A 15,590-nucleotide genomic window follows, 5' to 3' on the forward strand; every position below is an offset into this window, starting at 1 on the left:
ATGTTTAAAGTCATCTCAGTTGAAAACCTATTAGCATGGCTTTAATGTTCCCCCGCTCCTTTCATTTTGCAGGTTAGCATGCACACAGATGCAAAGGCAACTTGATAAGGGTTGTTTGTTTTTTAAGTAGCCAGGTTGTCTTTATCAGCTGCAAATCAATGAAGTGCCCAAATGCCATAGGTTTAACTTCTCCCTCTCTGACCAGGCTTTTCTATAGAAAGGATTTTTCTGTGGCTCATCAGAGCACTCCAGTCAGCTGCTGACACCTTTATTTTGCAGAGAATTTATATGTTCTGAGGAACTGTAAGTAAACTTGTGTGTGTTTTTCAGCATACTGGGGAATGAAGATGGCCCTGATGCCTACGAGCTCCAAGTCTGTGTGAAGGATTACTGCTTTGCTCGGGAGGACCGGGTACTGGGGATAGCAGTGATGCAGCTCAGGGACATAGCAGACAAAGGAAGCTGTGCTTGCTGGTGCCCCCTCGGGCGCAGGATTCACATGGATGAGACTGGACTTACAGTCCTGAGGATTCTCTCTCAGAGAGCCAATGATGAAGTTGCCAGAGAATTTGTAAAGTTGAAATCTGAGTCCCGCTCCACGGAGGAAGGCACCTGAGCTCAGCTGTGTAATGTTCCCTTTTCTCTTCTGCCTTGTGCCAATATGTGGAAGTGTTCAACAATTCTCTTTTATTAATTACAAAAGCTTTTTTCCCGTTGTCTTTGTCAGCTCCAGTAGCGCACGTGTGCTGTACAGGAAACAAATCCATCAATCTGATGTGAATTATTTATTTTTTAGTAGCTGGGTAAGACACCATAGAGAATGAGACAATCTCTTCTTATTTAAGATGCAAATTCTGCTTCGTGTATATAAATTATGCTGGGTTTTGTTGATATGCAGCACTGTGATTTTATCCTCTCAAGTTGGCAGATGTTAAAAAGGTTCTACATAATCACACTACGACACAAACACACAACTGTGTAGAAATTGGGAGAAGAAGAATGATTTGGGGGTTTGGCAAAGCACAGTTATTTCTCATTGAATTCATGTACTGTGGAGTACCAGGGGATGTTCTGACACAGATTATACCAATGTCCCGATGAGATATGCAGACTCCTCAATGTCTGCTTGAAAAAGAAGTTGCAAATTGCTCTGAAGAGGCACACCAAATGAATGTACGACCATGGATGTGCTGCTCTGAGCATTGGTGAGACCAGTGGGACAAGTGCAGAGAGGCCTAAGATTTCATAGCCAAAAGCTGCAAAGGCAACACACCAGGACCAGACTGCAACTGCCCTGCCGTTATAATTAGGTGGTGTGCCTCGGAGAATATAAATCTCCACGTGCTGCTGGGAATCCTGCATCACCATGGGGGTGCTGTAAGCTGCTGAACTCCGCAAATCACACTTTGGCTACCGTGACTGACACGGTAAAGAAGGGAACAATCTTAGAGCCGTGACAAATAGCATGGCTGCTATCTATATTCTTTTGTTAGTTTCTTGACGTAGGGTTGGATAATTTAATACTTGCAGGCTTTCTGTAGCATTTTGTTACCCTGGAGTAGCCGAGACCATTCCTCACTATGAACCCAGAGATGATAGCTTGCTTGGGAGAGAGCACCACATCTCCCCTCTGCAAGCATTCAGTCTGGAGTGCTGGTCAGGGGGCAGCAGGTCCATTTGGTTCTGCTCTTGAAGTCACCGTTGGCCGTGCTGCAGTTGATCCACGCTGATTGTCATTAATCTGTGATTTAACGATACCATTGAAAATATTTTTGCACTGTCTTAAAGAAGCATCCTGGTTTTGTTTTCTTGCAAAACAAAACACTGTCCTGAGCAAAGTGATTGCAGGGAGGTCAGAAATTCTGACTGAAAATTTTTAAGCAGGAAGGTCTGGAGTAGTGATTGCACCTGAGATATGTTAGTTGGAGGGTATTTATTGTTTTGGGGATTTTTTCGCTCTTTCCAAATGCCCTTGTGCTCTGGAAAGTGCAGCTGGAACAAGCCAGTCCTTGCCCATAAAGTACTGTAATACTGTCAATAAATTCAAGGACTGCATATTGAATTACTCTTTCTTTTTTCTATTTTCTCTGTCACTTGTACAGCTCTGTGATACGACTCCTGTATTTCATGGGCCTGCTCTTAGAGTTCTGAGACGGCACATCTGCTTTGTTCTTGTCCATGGTGTATTATAATAATGCTCTTCAAAACTCCACGCTATTTGTCATGATTTTGAATCATTGTATGTGCCATTGTTATGAGAACTGTTAGTACAGTCTTTAATAAACCCTTTTAGCAGCATTTGGAGTCGTCTGTTGAAGTGTAACTAATTGGGTTTGCTAAATCACATAAGGCAGAATAGCTACTGCATCTTTGCAAATTACTCTCGTTTAGTACATAGATATTTCTTTGGTGCTGTAGATGCCCAGCAAGGGGTGTGAGTCAGACAATTCCCCCCTCCTCCGTGGTGCCTCCATCTTTGACATCTTTGCCTGAACTTCTTGGCTTCTGATAATACACCGAGACATCACAAAAGAGCATAGAGAATAGCTTACTTCCTTTTTTTCTCCTATCTGGCCTTTAAGTCAAGCTTCCTTTGTACTCAGGCAGCCTCCTGAAGGTGCTAAATGGAAAGACTCAGGAAGGCAGTAAGACACTTTACAGATAATGTGAAGAAAAACATTTATATACCAAACTTGATTCATAGTTTTCAGTCTGATATGAGCATTAATATTCTAGATGGTATTGACAAGAGATGAAAGAATAAATCTTTTTGATGTTAAGTAAACTACTCCTCCTCCTCATTTTTTGGGGATGCTGCCAATTTCCAGCAGACAAACTCAAACTCAGAGACTCATATTTCATGATAACGCGGGTCTCTGAAATTTTGTGATCTGAGTTGCCATGTTTTCCTTAGGTAACATATACTCAGTGATGCAAATAACGGCTAACTCACAGTCCAGCTTGTAGCTGTAGTTGTGTTTCTGGCTTCCTCGTGAGGAAGCGACCGAGTTTGATGGCATATCCCATGTGATGTGTTTTTTAAAGCACGACTTTAAAGCCCCACTTCAGTACCAAGTTAGATGGTACACAGATTTTCCACTCAACAGTATGCTTGCTTGTTATTGCTTCAGCAAGGGCTGCAGTGGAGAGAAACCAATGAAGAGCTGTTCAGAGGAAAAGCACTGTCTAACCTTGGGGAAGAGGCCTGTGCAGGGCAAAAGGTCTGGCTGTTGTTAACAGAGCCAGGCAAGGCTCCTGAATATGTTGTTTATCCACCAGTCTAGTGCTTCTCCTGCAAGCCAAGTGTGTGAACTTTTTAATCATAGAATCACTTTCCATAAATGTTGCTTTGTAACATGTTTGTCTAAAACCATCTGCCCATCTTGCCTCGTTTCTTGGGTTTACAGTCATTGTAACACTTTCAAATTTTCTTTCCTGCCTAACATCTTGCAGACTCAAACTACAAACACTTTTTCTTGCACCTGTGGCAACAATAGTGTGCTGTGCACATGGCTCTCTTCACTCTATCTGAACACTCCTCGAAATGACAGCGGGACATAGGATATACACTGTGTATATCAAATATATATACATATATAATAATAAATATATTACATGAATAAATAGAATACATATTTTATAAATATATATATGTGCTGGTGTACCTGGGGTGAGAATGGCTATCCTGAGTTGGAAAAGACTGTTCTAAAAGCATCCTGGCAAAGATGACAAGCAGCAGGGAGTGGCGAGTTGCCTGCTGTCCCATCCAGGAGGAGTGGAGCAACACTCACTTAAGGTGGGGCAGGAGAGAGGTGGGAGATGAGCTGGCATGCTGGAGGCAGACAGGTGAATTCTGCTGATGGTCTGACTATTCTTGCCCAGGGGCTTTCTGTGCAGTCTGTGGGAATGTAGTGGTTTGAGCTCAGAGGGCAACTAAGCACCACACAGCCATTCACTCACCCCTTCCTCCTCAGCGCTGGGAAGGAGAAAAGGAATCAAAAGGCTCAGGAATTGAGATAAGGACAGGGTGGGGTGTCTCACCCATTATGGTCATGGGCAAAAGACAGGCTCTGTAGGGGAAGAGAAAAAGAGCATCACTAATTCAAACACTAACAGCAACACTTAACAGAGTGGGACAGTGAGAAGCATTATCACGTGGTAAAAATACCTCCCCTCACCCTTCCCTTCTTCCCAGGCTCAGCTTTGCTCCTGATCTCTACCTCCTTTCCCACAGTGGCACAGGAGGGTAGGGGATGGGGGGTGCAGTCAGTTCACAATTTCTTCCTCCTCTGGAGGAGGGGGGATGAGACGCTCCTCACACTCCTCCCCTGCTCCATGTGTCTCCCCTCTCATGACAGACAGTCCTCCGCGAGTTTTCTCTGTCATGAGTCCTCCCCACAGGATGCTGCCTTTCCTCTGCTGCTCTGGTGTGAGTCACATCCGTATTGCTGTTCTCCCAGTGCTGAACTGCAGCAGTGGAGGCTGCTTCTGCCCTCAGAGTCCTGGTCTCCTCTAAGCGCAGCCGCCTGCTCCAGTGTGGGTTCCTCCACAGGCCACAGGTCGGCCTCTGCTCTACCCTGGACAGGGTGACCCTGGCCATCTCGCTGTGGGGTACAGGAGGGGTCTCTGCTCCAGCACACCTCCCCCCCTTTCTTCCAGTGACCTCGGTGTTCGCAGAGGTGTCCTTCTTCTAGCACTTCCTCACAAGTCCCAATCCCCTCTGAGGTTTCGCTTCTTAAATACGTTATCGCAGAGGTGCAACCAGTATCGTGAATTGGCTCGGCCTTGGCCAGAGTTGGGTCCGAGTTGGAGCAGGGGGAGCTTTGAGAAGACTCTCACAGGGGCCACCACTGTAGCCCCCTTCCCCACTACCAAAACCCCCAACACATAAACCCAGCACAAGGAAGAACAAAGTGGTTTAGTCCAAGAATCCATCTCGTGCAAATCTTGCCTCCAAGAGTGGTTACAAGCAGCAGTCCAGAGAAGAGTAAGAACAAGTTAAAGTAATAATGCTTCCTTCTTTACCACCTTATGGTGCTGGTAATTTTTAAGTGGGGGGTCAGTTTTCCTGATGCCGTATCTCTTTAGTAATCTTCTAAGCCTGCTTGAGCCCCTGAAAAGCAGTTCCACGGATTTGCAAGTTGTTGCATGAAGACCTATCTTTTTTTTATTTTGAACCTGGTTCCAACTAATTTCATTTTATGCCCTCCATTCTTTTGTCCAGAAAGATGCTAAAGTGCTGGTCCTATCCACCCCTTCCTGGACAGTGGAGATGCTGTAGACCTCTATCATATCCCACTCTAACCATTGCTCTTTGAGGCTGCAGTGTCCCAATTTGTTCATTGACCCAAAACCTCTGATAATCTTTGTCCTTCTTTGAACCCTTTCCATTTATATGGATCATTTCTGAGCTGTGAGGATCAGGAATATAAGGAGCAGAACAGCATCCAGCATTCAGCTTGTGGACAAGCTTCCAGGAAGAAGCCTTTTTAAGGTAACATTTTGCTCCTAATCTTAAGAGCAATAGTGAGGAGTTCAAAAAATACTTCCCCGCTGCCAGCAGAAGATACAGGCAGGCTGCTGGGAGGAGCAGGGCGCAGAGCACTGCCAGACCTCCCAGGTAACAGGGAAATCTTTTGTAGGAAACCAAAAGGAGAAGTTAAAGAGGTTGCTGCAACTTGGGAAGTCAGCGTTACTCAGCCAAACCCAAGAAAGAAGCCACCCTGCTGAGATTTTGTGGATGGTAGAGAGCTGTTAACAATCCTTTTATTTCTAGCCTTTATTTGAAAATAAGAGAGAATTTTCTAAAAACAGAGAGAAAGCCTGGTTTTTGGACTTAACAGACCTTTTGATCTGTGGGAAATTCCCTTCTGAAGCTGTGGCCAACTCTGGGCTGTGACACCATGAGAAAAATAAGTTGTGGGAGTGAGTTAGCAGGACTCAAAGCGATGACATGTGCTTATGAGCACGTGATGGGGATAAAAGGGCCTTACGGGAAGGGACATTGTGTTTTTGAGTATGTGATGGGAGAGAGCAGAGACCCAAGGGCAGATGTGAGGAGGGAGGTTTATCAGTCTTCCTGGAAGAGATTAGCAAATTGATGAATGGAGACAAGAAGGCAAGCTGGAGAATGGGAGGGTTTGGGAAGTGATTAGGACAGACTGAGAAGACAGCTGCCACTTCAGGCATAGGATTCAGTTTCCCTGTTTCTGGGCAGCAAGCAGGGAGGGAGGAGGCAGCAGAAGATAGATGTCAGGCTGCTCATGGGATTTCCTCCAGACACGTCATCTTCCTCCTTTTCTGCTCTTATGCTCTCATTTCCTCCCTTCTAGTGAAAACTCTGGACATAGGCCTGTGAACATGTGCAGTACAGCTAATGAGGCTGGTGGTATTACCTAGGGCTTGGGGGAACATACACTGTGGGTCTCAGCTCCCCTGAGTTTTGCAGGATAATTCCCCAAACTACTCTTTTAAACCAGGAGTGTGGACACCTGAGAATTTTTTTCAAGACCTCAGTTCTCTTATACTTAAAACTGTCTTCTCAGTTGCTGCCTGCGATTTATGGCCAATCTAGAAATACTTGTTCTTGCACCACAGTGTTGTTTATCATGGTGAGGTCTCTTTAGTAGCTCTTGATGCTTGGATAACATTGCCATTTCCACTAACTTGCAAGCTTGTTCATCTTGCAAGCGGAGCTCTCAATTTCCAGTCATATGTGCCTAATTTCTTTGCATCTGCCCTAATGTGAAGCCTTTCTAGCATCACATTTCTCTAGCTTTAAGAATACTTTATCAGTCCCTGCCTTTGTGCGCTTTTCATATTTCTCAGCCCATTTCCATTATGTCACCTCATAGTCCTTTCACTAACCCCAGTCTCTTCTAGTTTCACCGAGTTCCCATCTGATGTTGTGTTCAACTTTTTTCTGAGTCCAACTAGATTTGAGCTGCCAGATTTGTCCCTGGAATTAGGTTTGCCCAGCTGCACCCTGTGGTAAGATTCAGCTAGTTTGTGAACGACACTGAATGCCTCTCGCTGTCATGTGTTTATCCCTGCAAGCGACCACTGCTCCCAAGCCATCTCAGGAGCAATGGAGCCAGCTTACAGAAATACACGCCTTTGACAGGTTAGAGCTGAGAAATCATTTATCAGAGCCAGTTGGTCCTGCACATTCTAACTTTGGCAAACCCACGTTGGCTTTTGTCTCAATTTCCATCCTTTCTTTTGTTATTATTTCCTTTAAGTCTTCTTATAAAGCCTTGCATGTTGTTCCAGTCAGCCTAAGAAGTTGTAAGTCACTTGGATATGTTACATATTTTGCATGTTATTCTCCAGACACACAACCTTCACCTTCACAGATGAAAAGATCATTGCTGCCAAGCCTTCAGTTCCAGATTTCAGTGTTATCAGAACGGTAGTGTGGAAGTGATCCTTCCCTGGGGATCAGAGGAGTTCGAGCACTCTGAACTTTTAGTGATTCTAGTGCAGCATTTTCTGTTTCCTCGTTTTCTGTTTCAGACCATTTCTTTATCTATGGGCAGTCCCTCTGAGGTCAAGTTCTTCTTTTGTGGGATTTTTTCTGTCTGCCTGTCCTTGACCACCTTCCTCCTGAAAGGACCCCAGGATCCCATTGAAGTCTGTCCCTCAGTCACTCGTGACCATAAAACAGGCTTTAGACTCAGCAGAGTCCTCAGCAACATACCTTCTGCCCTCTTAGACCAGAATGCCAAGGAAATCTTCAGGTGTCGTATCAGCAACCTCAAAATCTCAAGAAACATGATGAGCTACAAGGAGAGAGCAAGCCAGAACCACAGCACTGCAACCACCTTAGCAAATTCCTCACTCTTAAATGTGTCCCAAGTCAAATACAGACGGAAGAGCAGGAAGGTGAAGTGTGCCCCTCTAATCCAGACCCTGGTGGCACCTATCAGTTTGACCTGGAGACCTCCATACCCACAATCCTGTTTAACACAGCAAAGGCAAGATTCTGAGATGTTTCTGTTGATTTCTCAGCACATTTTGTGCGTTGCAAAATACCCGGAAAATTAAAGCAGTTGTGCATTAGGAAAAGAGCAACGGTAATTTCTGGCAGTCTACAGGTGACAAACAGAAGTCTGGAAGTATAGCATTAGTTATTTCAGTACAATATAGAGCTATGTGATAAATAATGTAAACAGACTGAAAGTTCAAGGAGTATCAGATAAGATTCAGAGTGCCTGGAGACTGAAGCTTTTATTTTGGAGATACTCATCTCTCCCTCAGGCACTCAGGATGACAGCAGGCCTGCAGCACTCACCGCAAAACATGTCAAAGGCTTCTTCCAGCCCAGTAATGATTTCACTCTGAGACCAAAACACTAGCTTTAAGATCTGCCATGACAAAGTACGTAGTGCTCTTTGCTCTCTATATGTCTCAGAGAACCTTTATATTTTCTCTGCTCCCTTGGCAAGATTAACCCATATGAGCTTTAACCAGTTCTTATTTATCTTTACTTGATTTTCAATACCCGTGGGGATTTTTGTTGTTGTTTCAGTAATTAGAAACCCTTTACTTTACCTTGCCTTTAAACTGCAGATAGCCATTCACTGGACAATAGTGCTTTTACCAGTCGTTCTTTTTAGTATTTTTGCTGCTTATTGGAACCAAACTCAGAATAACGCCTCCTTTTATCATCTTTGTGACTATGTGGTGATAAAACCTGTCAGTTGTCACATCTGGTAGTGCCATTATTGATAGCAACTATTCACCAATTGCTGAGATGCTAGTTTCCTGAAATTACAACTGTCAGCCAAAAGGTTTTCCATCTATTGGCTATAATTCAGATAATGTGAGAATATCAAGCCTGTGAACAAACCTGTGGGGAGGTACATTTGAGTTATGTGAATTTTGCAAAAAAAGCAGTACTCACAGTGCCCGCTGTGCATCTTTCTCTCCCCTCACCTGGTCCCTGAGATCCTCTTGCCCAAGACTCCCTCTTGTTACCCACTGGTATTTGGCAAACCGAGGAAGATAAACCCTGTCTGTCAGCATCTTCAGAAACAGCAAATATAATTTATTGTGGCTTATCTCCTTCTAAATCACAGCTAGAGGTACAGAGATGTGTATCACTTTGGCAGCTGCAAGAGGTGATGAAGTCAAAAAGCCTCCTTTAAGTTGCTGCTAAACATGGTCAGTTTATCCTTCTCTTAAGCACAGCAGTTTGTCAGGCTGTAGATCCTTATTTGGAATTATTTTCATGTGCCTGGAGTGAAGCCTAGGTCAAGTCATCTGTTTCATCAAAGGAGGAAGTTTCTGAGGATGACCATTGTGGATGCAATAAACCCACACAATAGCGACCAACGTCTTCTCTCAAAGCTTGGCAGCAGCAACAGCTTATTCCCTTGTGGGGGGTGGAGTTTGAAGACACAAATACCCTCCATGTTTCAGGAATGTTTCTCGTTCAATTTTGAAACATTTTTCAACAAAACCACCCACTCTCTCACAGACACCCTCAACTTCCACATGCTGCATGTGAAGTCTTTCGCATTTTCTTCCTTGCCCTTCTTCACCCCATTGGAAGTAGCAAACCAGACATCAACAAAAGTTGGAGACCACAGCCAGTGCTGGATGTGAAGATATTGTATTACAGCTGATTTCTCCAAACCACTCTTATTTAATCTGATAATGCTGCATGAGCAATCCCGCCACGTTTTTCTGCAGGGGGGAGCTTATAGTCCAGTCTCTGCATTGGAACCAGAAACAAACAACTGAAGAACATCTGGTTCTTTCAGCTGGAGTCCGAATTAGTGAAACTCTTTCCATTATTCCCCAAACGGAGGAGATGCAAAAGCTTCCATCACCCAACAAGTGCTGCACGCTATCAAATCCATTCTTTGAAAGTGACAAGTTATGGAGGAAATGAAAGCAAAACCTCTGCAGAGGAAGTTTTGCTTCACAGATTTGTAGGGCAGTGACATTTCTTTTCTTTGGGACCACTCTTGAAAAAATGGAGAAACATCAGGGTGACAACTCCAGAGTGACAAGCCAAGCCTCTTCCACTGGGTGACTCACAAGCTCACACATTAAATCCAGTTTCTACGTTTCTGTGCCAGCAGAAGCAAGGATTTCTATGGTTGTGAGCCAGTGGGTACAAGACATGGCTCCCAACAGTCACCTGATAATTGGTGTGATGGCATTCAGTGATCACCACCTCCCCCTCTGTCTGTTTTGGGCCCTTTCACAATAAAAAGACACCTCTGTAAGCAATACACAACCCTTAAACTTCACAGAGGTAGTGATGCCAGCAAGTGCTTTTCTTCACTAAGAGTGACAGTACACAAAATGGAGGCTGATACATTTTTCATGGCAAGTCTTTTTCTTCAGTGTGCTTGACAAGTCATTTACTGGCTTGACTGGTGTTGTCTAGCTGCAGGTTTACCAGAAAAACATTAGTTGCTGAAGTGAACTCACATGGACCCAATCCGCTTGGAATTAGGTCCAAAACAAAGAAATGCCAGATAAAAAATCATTATCAGGTCATATGTTTTAGTACTTCAGAAGTCTCCTAGAAAGATCAGACAGTATTGCCCCCTCTCCATCCCACTGAACAGCTGGTTAGAAATAAGCTAAAACTAAATACATCTATTTATGGGCTCCCACCTCTCTCACGAAGCACCAGAGATTGATATAGTCCCTCCTCCATGGCTTATGGGTAGCACAAAGCTTCCCTTTTCTTACATGTCTGGTTGGTACATATTGTTCAAATGCTCAGTGTCATACTGGTTAATGGTTTTGAGATGAAGCAGAAGTGTCCTTTCAGGTCATGTTGACTTGTGCTGCAGACAGTTTCCATCCAGCTCTTCATCAGTTTCAGATAACTTTCCAAGCTCCTTCGGCATCTCTGTCCCAAGTAATTATTTTTCAGTGAAAGGCCCTTGCTTGAGGGAGGCCTCTCAATTAATCCTGTTACCTGCTTGTTGTAAATAGCAGATCAGCTCTCTGGGGACTGAGATATTTTTGTCAATTAGTGGTTTTGGTTCTTAAGACCTTCTGCTGTCCACCTAGTCAGTTCCTCAGAGCATCTAATCTGACTATATAGCTCTGTAGAATAGGAATCTTAGGCAGAAATATTTTTTTTCCTATTAAAACTAAGTCCTCTGGATCTTCAGGGATTTCTTTCCATATGACTAACACTGCAAATAATGAAGAAAATGCAACACCTAATTCTGGCACAATCAAAAAAAGAACATAGTTTATCTCTGTAGCAGAAACAATGCTGGAGGACTTGTGTTGCTTTTGGTTAGATTTGTTAGCCAGACTAGACAGGTGTCTGAAGGCCCTTATGGCTCTAAAGCCCCCCACATTTATGGATGGAGCAGGCATCTTGCAACTATGTAATGGACCATTTTGCAGTACTATAAACACTGCAAAACACTTATATAGGGTATTTGGTGAAGATAAAATAATTTCTTGTCAGTGGTGTGAAAGCAAACCTCCTTTTGTCTGCAGCACGAGCAGATTTCCCAGATACCTGCTACACCAGTGTGCCTGAGTCCTGGTCTGAACATGGGGCTTCAGCCAGAAGTGACATGTCCTTCACCACTCATTTAAGGTCCTACTTTCGTTAGGATCCTACCTTGGGTAGGGAGGGTGATGTGTAGAAATAGAGGGATGAGATCCTGCAAGTGTTGTGGTTTTGGTGGCCCAGTGCCACTACAACGAACCATGGGCTTCTTCCTGACAGGCTTATCATACTGTTTTCATTTGGAGATAGGTCTGACAGGGTTATTGCTCCAATACAGCACAATGAGTCCATTAATAGAGAACTTGGAACAAAGGCTCATGAAGCATGACGAAAATAATGAGAAATCATGACTCTTTGGGAAAAATATTTTAAATGGGATGGTAGAGCCTTATTACATATATAAGGTCATTGCTAAAATATAGCATTAAGGTTGAAGAATGACTCAGACTTTGGTTAATTTTCATACTGTCGGGCAAGCTGACCTTTCTGCCTCTTCATGAAGACATGCAACGGTGGCATGGGCTGTGCAGTCACAGTATGCATCCCCGTGTTGACTGCTTGGCACTAAATCAACAACCCAAACTGAAGGCATAACTGAAAGGGTACAGCACAGCAGAGTCCCAGCTGTCCCCTGGGTGTGCACGGTGGCATGTGTGGAACACCCCATCTTCCTCCCGTTGTCCAGATCAGTGACTTTGCTCAAGTGTGCCACACAGACATCTGGATTGTCCCCAAGGAGAAACATTATTTACTCAAATTTCCTCCAGGTAGAAAGCAGGGCATGACACTTTGCGATGCAAGATTACGTATAAGGGAGAGACCCAGCAGTGTAGAAACTGGTACGCAGCCATGGTTTATGCTTGGAGACTTGGAAAGACTCCGAGGTGACCAGTCTAGGAATAATCTTTGTGGTCACTGCAATTAAATTAGGGAGGAAGAACCCAAGCCCCCAAAATACTGTCCATGCTTTGGCAAAGTCTAAGCACCCTGTCCATGGGGTTGCAGGAGAGTGCTGGCTTAGTCATGGGCTTGCCTTCTGGTTCAGGTGGCTGAATTGCATATGTGTGTGCGCGTGTGTCTGAAGCAAAGGCAAATATCTCTGATGGGTTGTATTTCACACTCCAACTCCTGCAAGGAAAACAAAAGCCTCTCACAAGTGTGTTTCTCTTTGGATATGGTTTGTTAAAGCTCAGTGTAGACCCTGTCCCAAGAAATATCACACCTTCAAGGGGTGACAGTGTCCAGAGGCACTGGAGAGGGAAACTGGAGCAGTAAATAGAAAATAACTTTCCTCTCTCCTTTGAAGTATCCCAGGTGTGGTGCTGAAGCCAGCTCTCTTGGAAAGCACAGTGGCTCACTGGGTTGTAAATTCACGTACACTGGGGCTCCTTCAGAAATCATTTCCAACTTCTGTGAGCACAGGGTTGTGAGAGATCAAAGTCTTAGGTAAGTAGGGCACCTATTATACCGAGCCTTTATCTTTTCTTGAGAGGAGATGGGAGAGAGCAGGAAGTTTGATGATTCTGCAAAGCTAAACCAAAAGTTTATTTCAGTAGCTGGGGGCTATCAGAGGCATTTTCACAGCAGTTTTGAATTTGCATCTCTCAACATCTGATGTCCCCAGTGTGAAAGGAACATACTCTGGCACTCCAAAAACATGTAGGAAAAATGGGAAATGAGGCTAACAATAGAACATCCTTTTTTAACTTATTCTCCTGTGAATTTAAACTGTACTTGGGGGTGTCATTGTTGAAATTATTTCTCTTGTTCTTATTTGTCAGATGCCTCTTTTCAAAAGCCTAAATATTATTGCTGGGGAAAACAGAAGTTTTTAGGTACATCTGTGATGTTGTTTTAACTCATACTGTCCCCAGAGTAGAGGGAAAACTATTCACGTGCTTAGAAGAACATGAGAATGTGTGAAAAGTCCTAGAAAAATATAATTCCTGCCTAATTTTTCCTCCCCAAACCTATTGCAGTCTTGGCAGCCTCAGGCACCTCTTGGGACACCAAATAATGAAGAGCCAAAATCTGTGTCAGGTTTGCAGTAATTCCTGGGGCAAAAAGGTGAATTGCCCGCTGAAGGCAAGGAAATCCATGTGTGACCTGAGTGCCCGTGCTGCTGCTTCCTTGCTAAAGGCACGAGACGATTAATTAATGGCTGCTTTGTAAATTAACTCTCAGTGAGAGTTGTGCTGTGAGAAGGGGATGTGCCTTTAGGGGTCCTTCAGGGAAGCAGCTTCTGAGGATAGAAACTGAATCATCCAAAGCCGCTGGGGTGAGCACTGGATGGGAATTTGAACAGTGGGATGTATTCTCACCTGCTGAGCACTGCAGGTCAGTTTTTCTAAGGGCCCTTGGCACTGACTGCCTCATGCTGCAGGCTGGAGATGTCCACCTGGCCTGGAAAATTCAAAACCTCAGGCCAATCCTTAATGTTAATCCTTTATTAAAAACATGTCAACCATTATAGTTTCTGGAAGTCCTTCACCAGAATTTCTCCTCCTCTAGAATGGATATTGGCAAGTCTGAGTCTGCTTTTGTGGGGGATTTGAGCTTCTTTATGCAGCATATTGCTCTTAATGAACCCTGTTGTAACTGTATATGTGATATGTTCAATAAAATTATTTTGTAACGTTTTAGAGCTCACTGACTAATTCAGGATGGATGATGCTGTAATAACTTGCAATAATATTTCAAATGCCTTCAGTTGTAGGAGTTCATGTTAAGCAACTACAAGTTTAATACATGCTTCGTAATCTTTTACATGTTTGCACACATGTAGGTGCATGGGGTCAAATTCTATTATAATTTATGATCCTGTTGTAAGTTCAAAGTCCTGTAACGTTAATGATGTTAACTATGGATCATGTTAATGGTGTTAATTTCAATCACAGAAAAAGTGAGCTGAACCTGAGCAGAAAGCTTTCATAAGCCTTGACATACCTCTAACAATATGAGCTCTGAAGGCGCCGCTCACACCTATCTGAGGATGAGTTTCACCTTCGTTGGGACCAGATTTTATTCTGTTACTGTTCTTTAGCTGATATTTTATAAAGATGTCTCTCCTGACTTTCAATGTTATTTTCTTGTAATGTTCTCTATATTTAACTGCTAATAAGATAGTTCAGAGAGCTGAAAGGTTTCTCTCTGGGTATTCAGCCACCAATTAAAAGTCTCCATTTCTCCAGACGCCTCAGAAATTGCCTCTTTAAAGGTTATGTCACTGGTATTCTAACAAACTGCTGGGAAACTGAGACTTTTCACAGCAGCCAAAGGGAAGTAGGCGCATGAATCTTCCTGAAATTCACTGGAAGGTGACAACTACATTATTGCAAAAGTTAAAATGGAAACTTTGGTCACGAGTTCCCATGACAGCAGTGGGCTGTAATGATTACATGACCATGTGTGCTTTTAGACTCAGACTGTGACACCCTTTCTTTACTTACACCTCTATTTTTTATTTTCCATCATGGTACAAGCATAAGGGAATCTGTTTGTGCAACAAATGTCTGACATGCCTTAGAACAAATCAAACCAGAACTAACAACGCCAGGGAGGGCTGTCTGAATCCTAATCAGGAACAACAACCCCATTTCTACAAAGCTGTCCCTCCCTGGGGTCTTGTGCTATTCCTTCATATGTTTTGAAGTGAAAGGCTGTTTATAGCCTCATTATAGGGTGTTTAGCATTAAATGTCAGGAAGCATCTGCTGGCACATTTCTCAGTAGGAGACTTCTAAATTCTGCAAGTGAGTTTGGGTAGCTGTTGTGAATATACATGGGAGTTCCCCCCGGAGATTTGAATCATTTCTTTGAAGGCAAGTTAACGCTGCCTTGTTGCAAATACACTTCATAAAATAAGGTTCTCTCAGTAACTGGTCAAACATTCAATAGTTGGCATTCTCATCTTCCCTCATTTCAGTAACATCCACTCTCTGGCCCACATTGTAGGCACCACTAGGAGACTTCTTTTGCTGGTATTATTGCCATGTGAGACACTGTTTTCAGCCATAATGCTGGCTTAAGAAGTTAACCTCTGCTGGACCCTAGCATCACAGTTCATTGTGCTGTGGGTTGTGACAGCACAA

The 15,590-nt window shown here is 43.6% G+C and overlaps 1 protein-coding gene across 13 annotated transcripts in view; it reads left to right on the forward strand.

Moving 5' to 3' along the window:
• Window positions 1-3,535, forward strand: part of UNC13B (unc-13 homolog B) — a 220,296-nt gene extending 216,761 nt beyond the window's left edge. For 8 of the 13 annotated variants that reach the window (XM_074932208.1, XM_074932211.1, XM_074932210.1 and 5 more), the window contains one exon: window positions 331-3,535. In XM_074932208.1, coding sequence (XP_074788309.1) covers window positions 331-616 — 286 coding nt within the window. In that variant the 3' untranslated portion in view covers window positions 617-3,535. The remainder of the gene's footprint in view (window positions 1-330) is intronic. The other 5 variants (XM_074932219.1, XM_074932217.1, XM_074932220.1 and 2 more) reach the window with 1 other exon arrangement.
• The last annotated feature ends 12,055 nt before the right edge of the window (window positions 3,536-15,590 follow it).

The sequence above is a fragment of the Athene noctua genome, chromosome Z, assembly GCF_965140245.1.
Source record: "Athene noctua chromosome Z, bAthNoc1.hap1.1, whole genome shotgun sequence".
In the NCBI taxonomy this organism is placed as follows: Eukaryota; Metazoa; Chordata; class Aves; order Strigiformes; family Strigidae; genus Athene; species Athene noctua.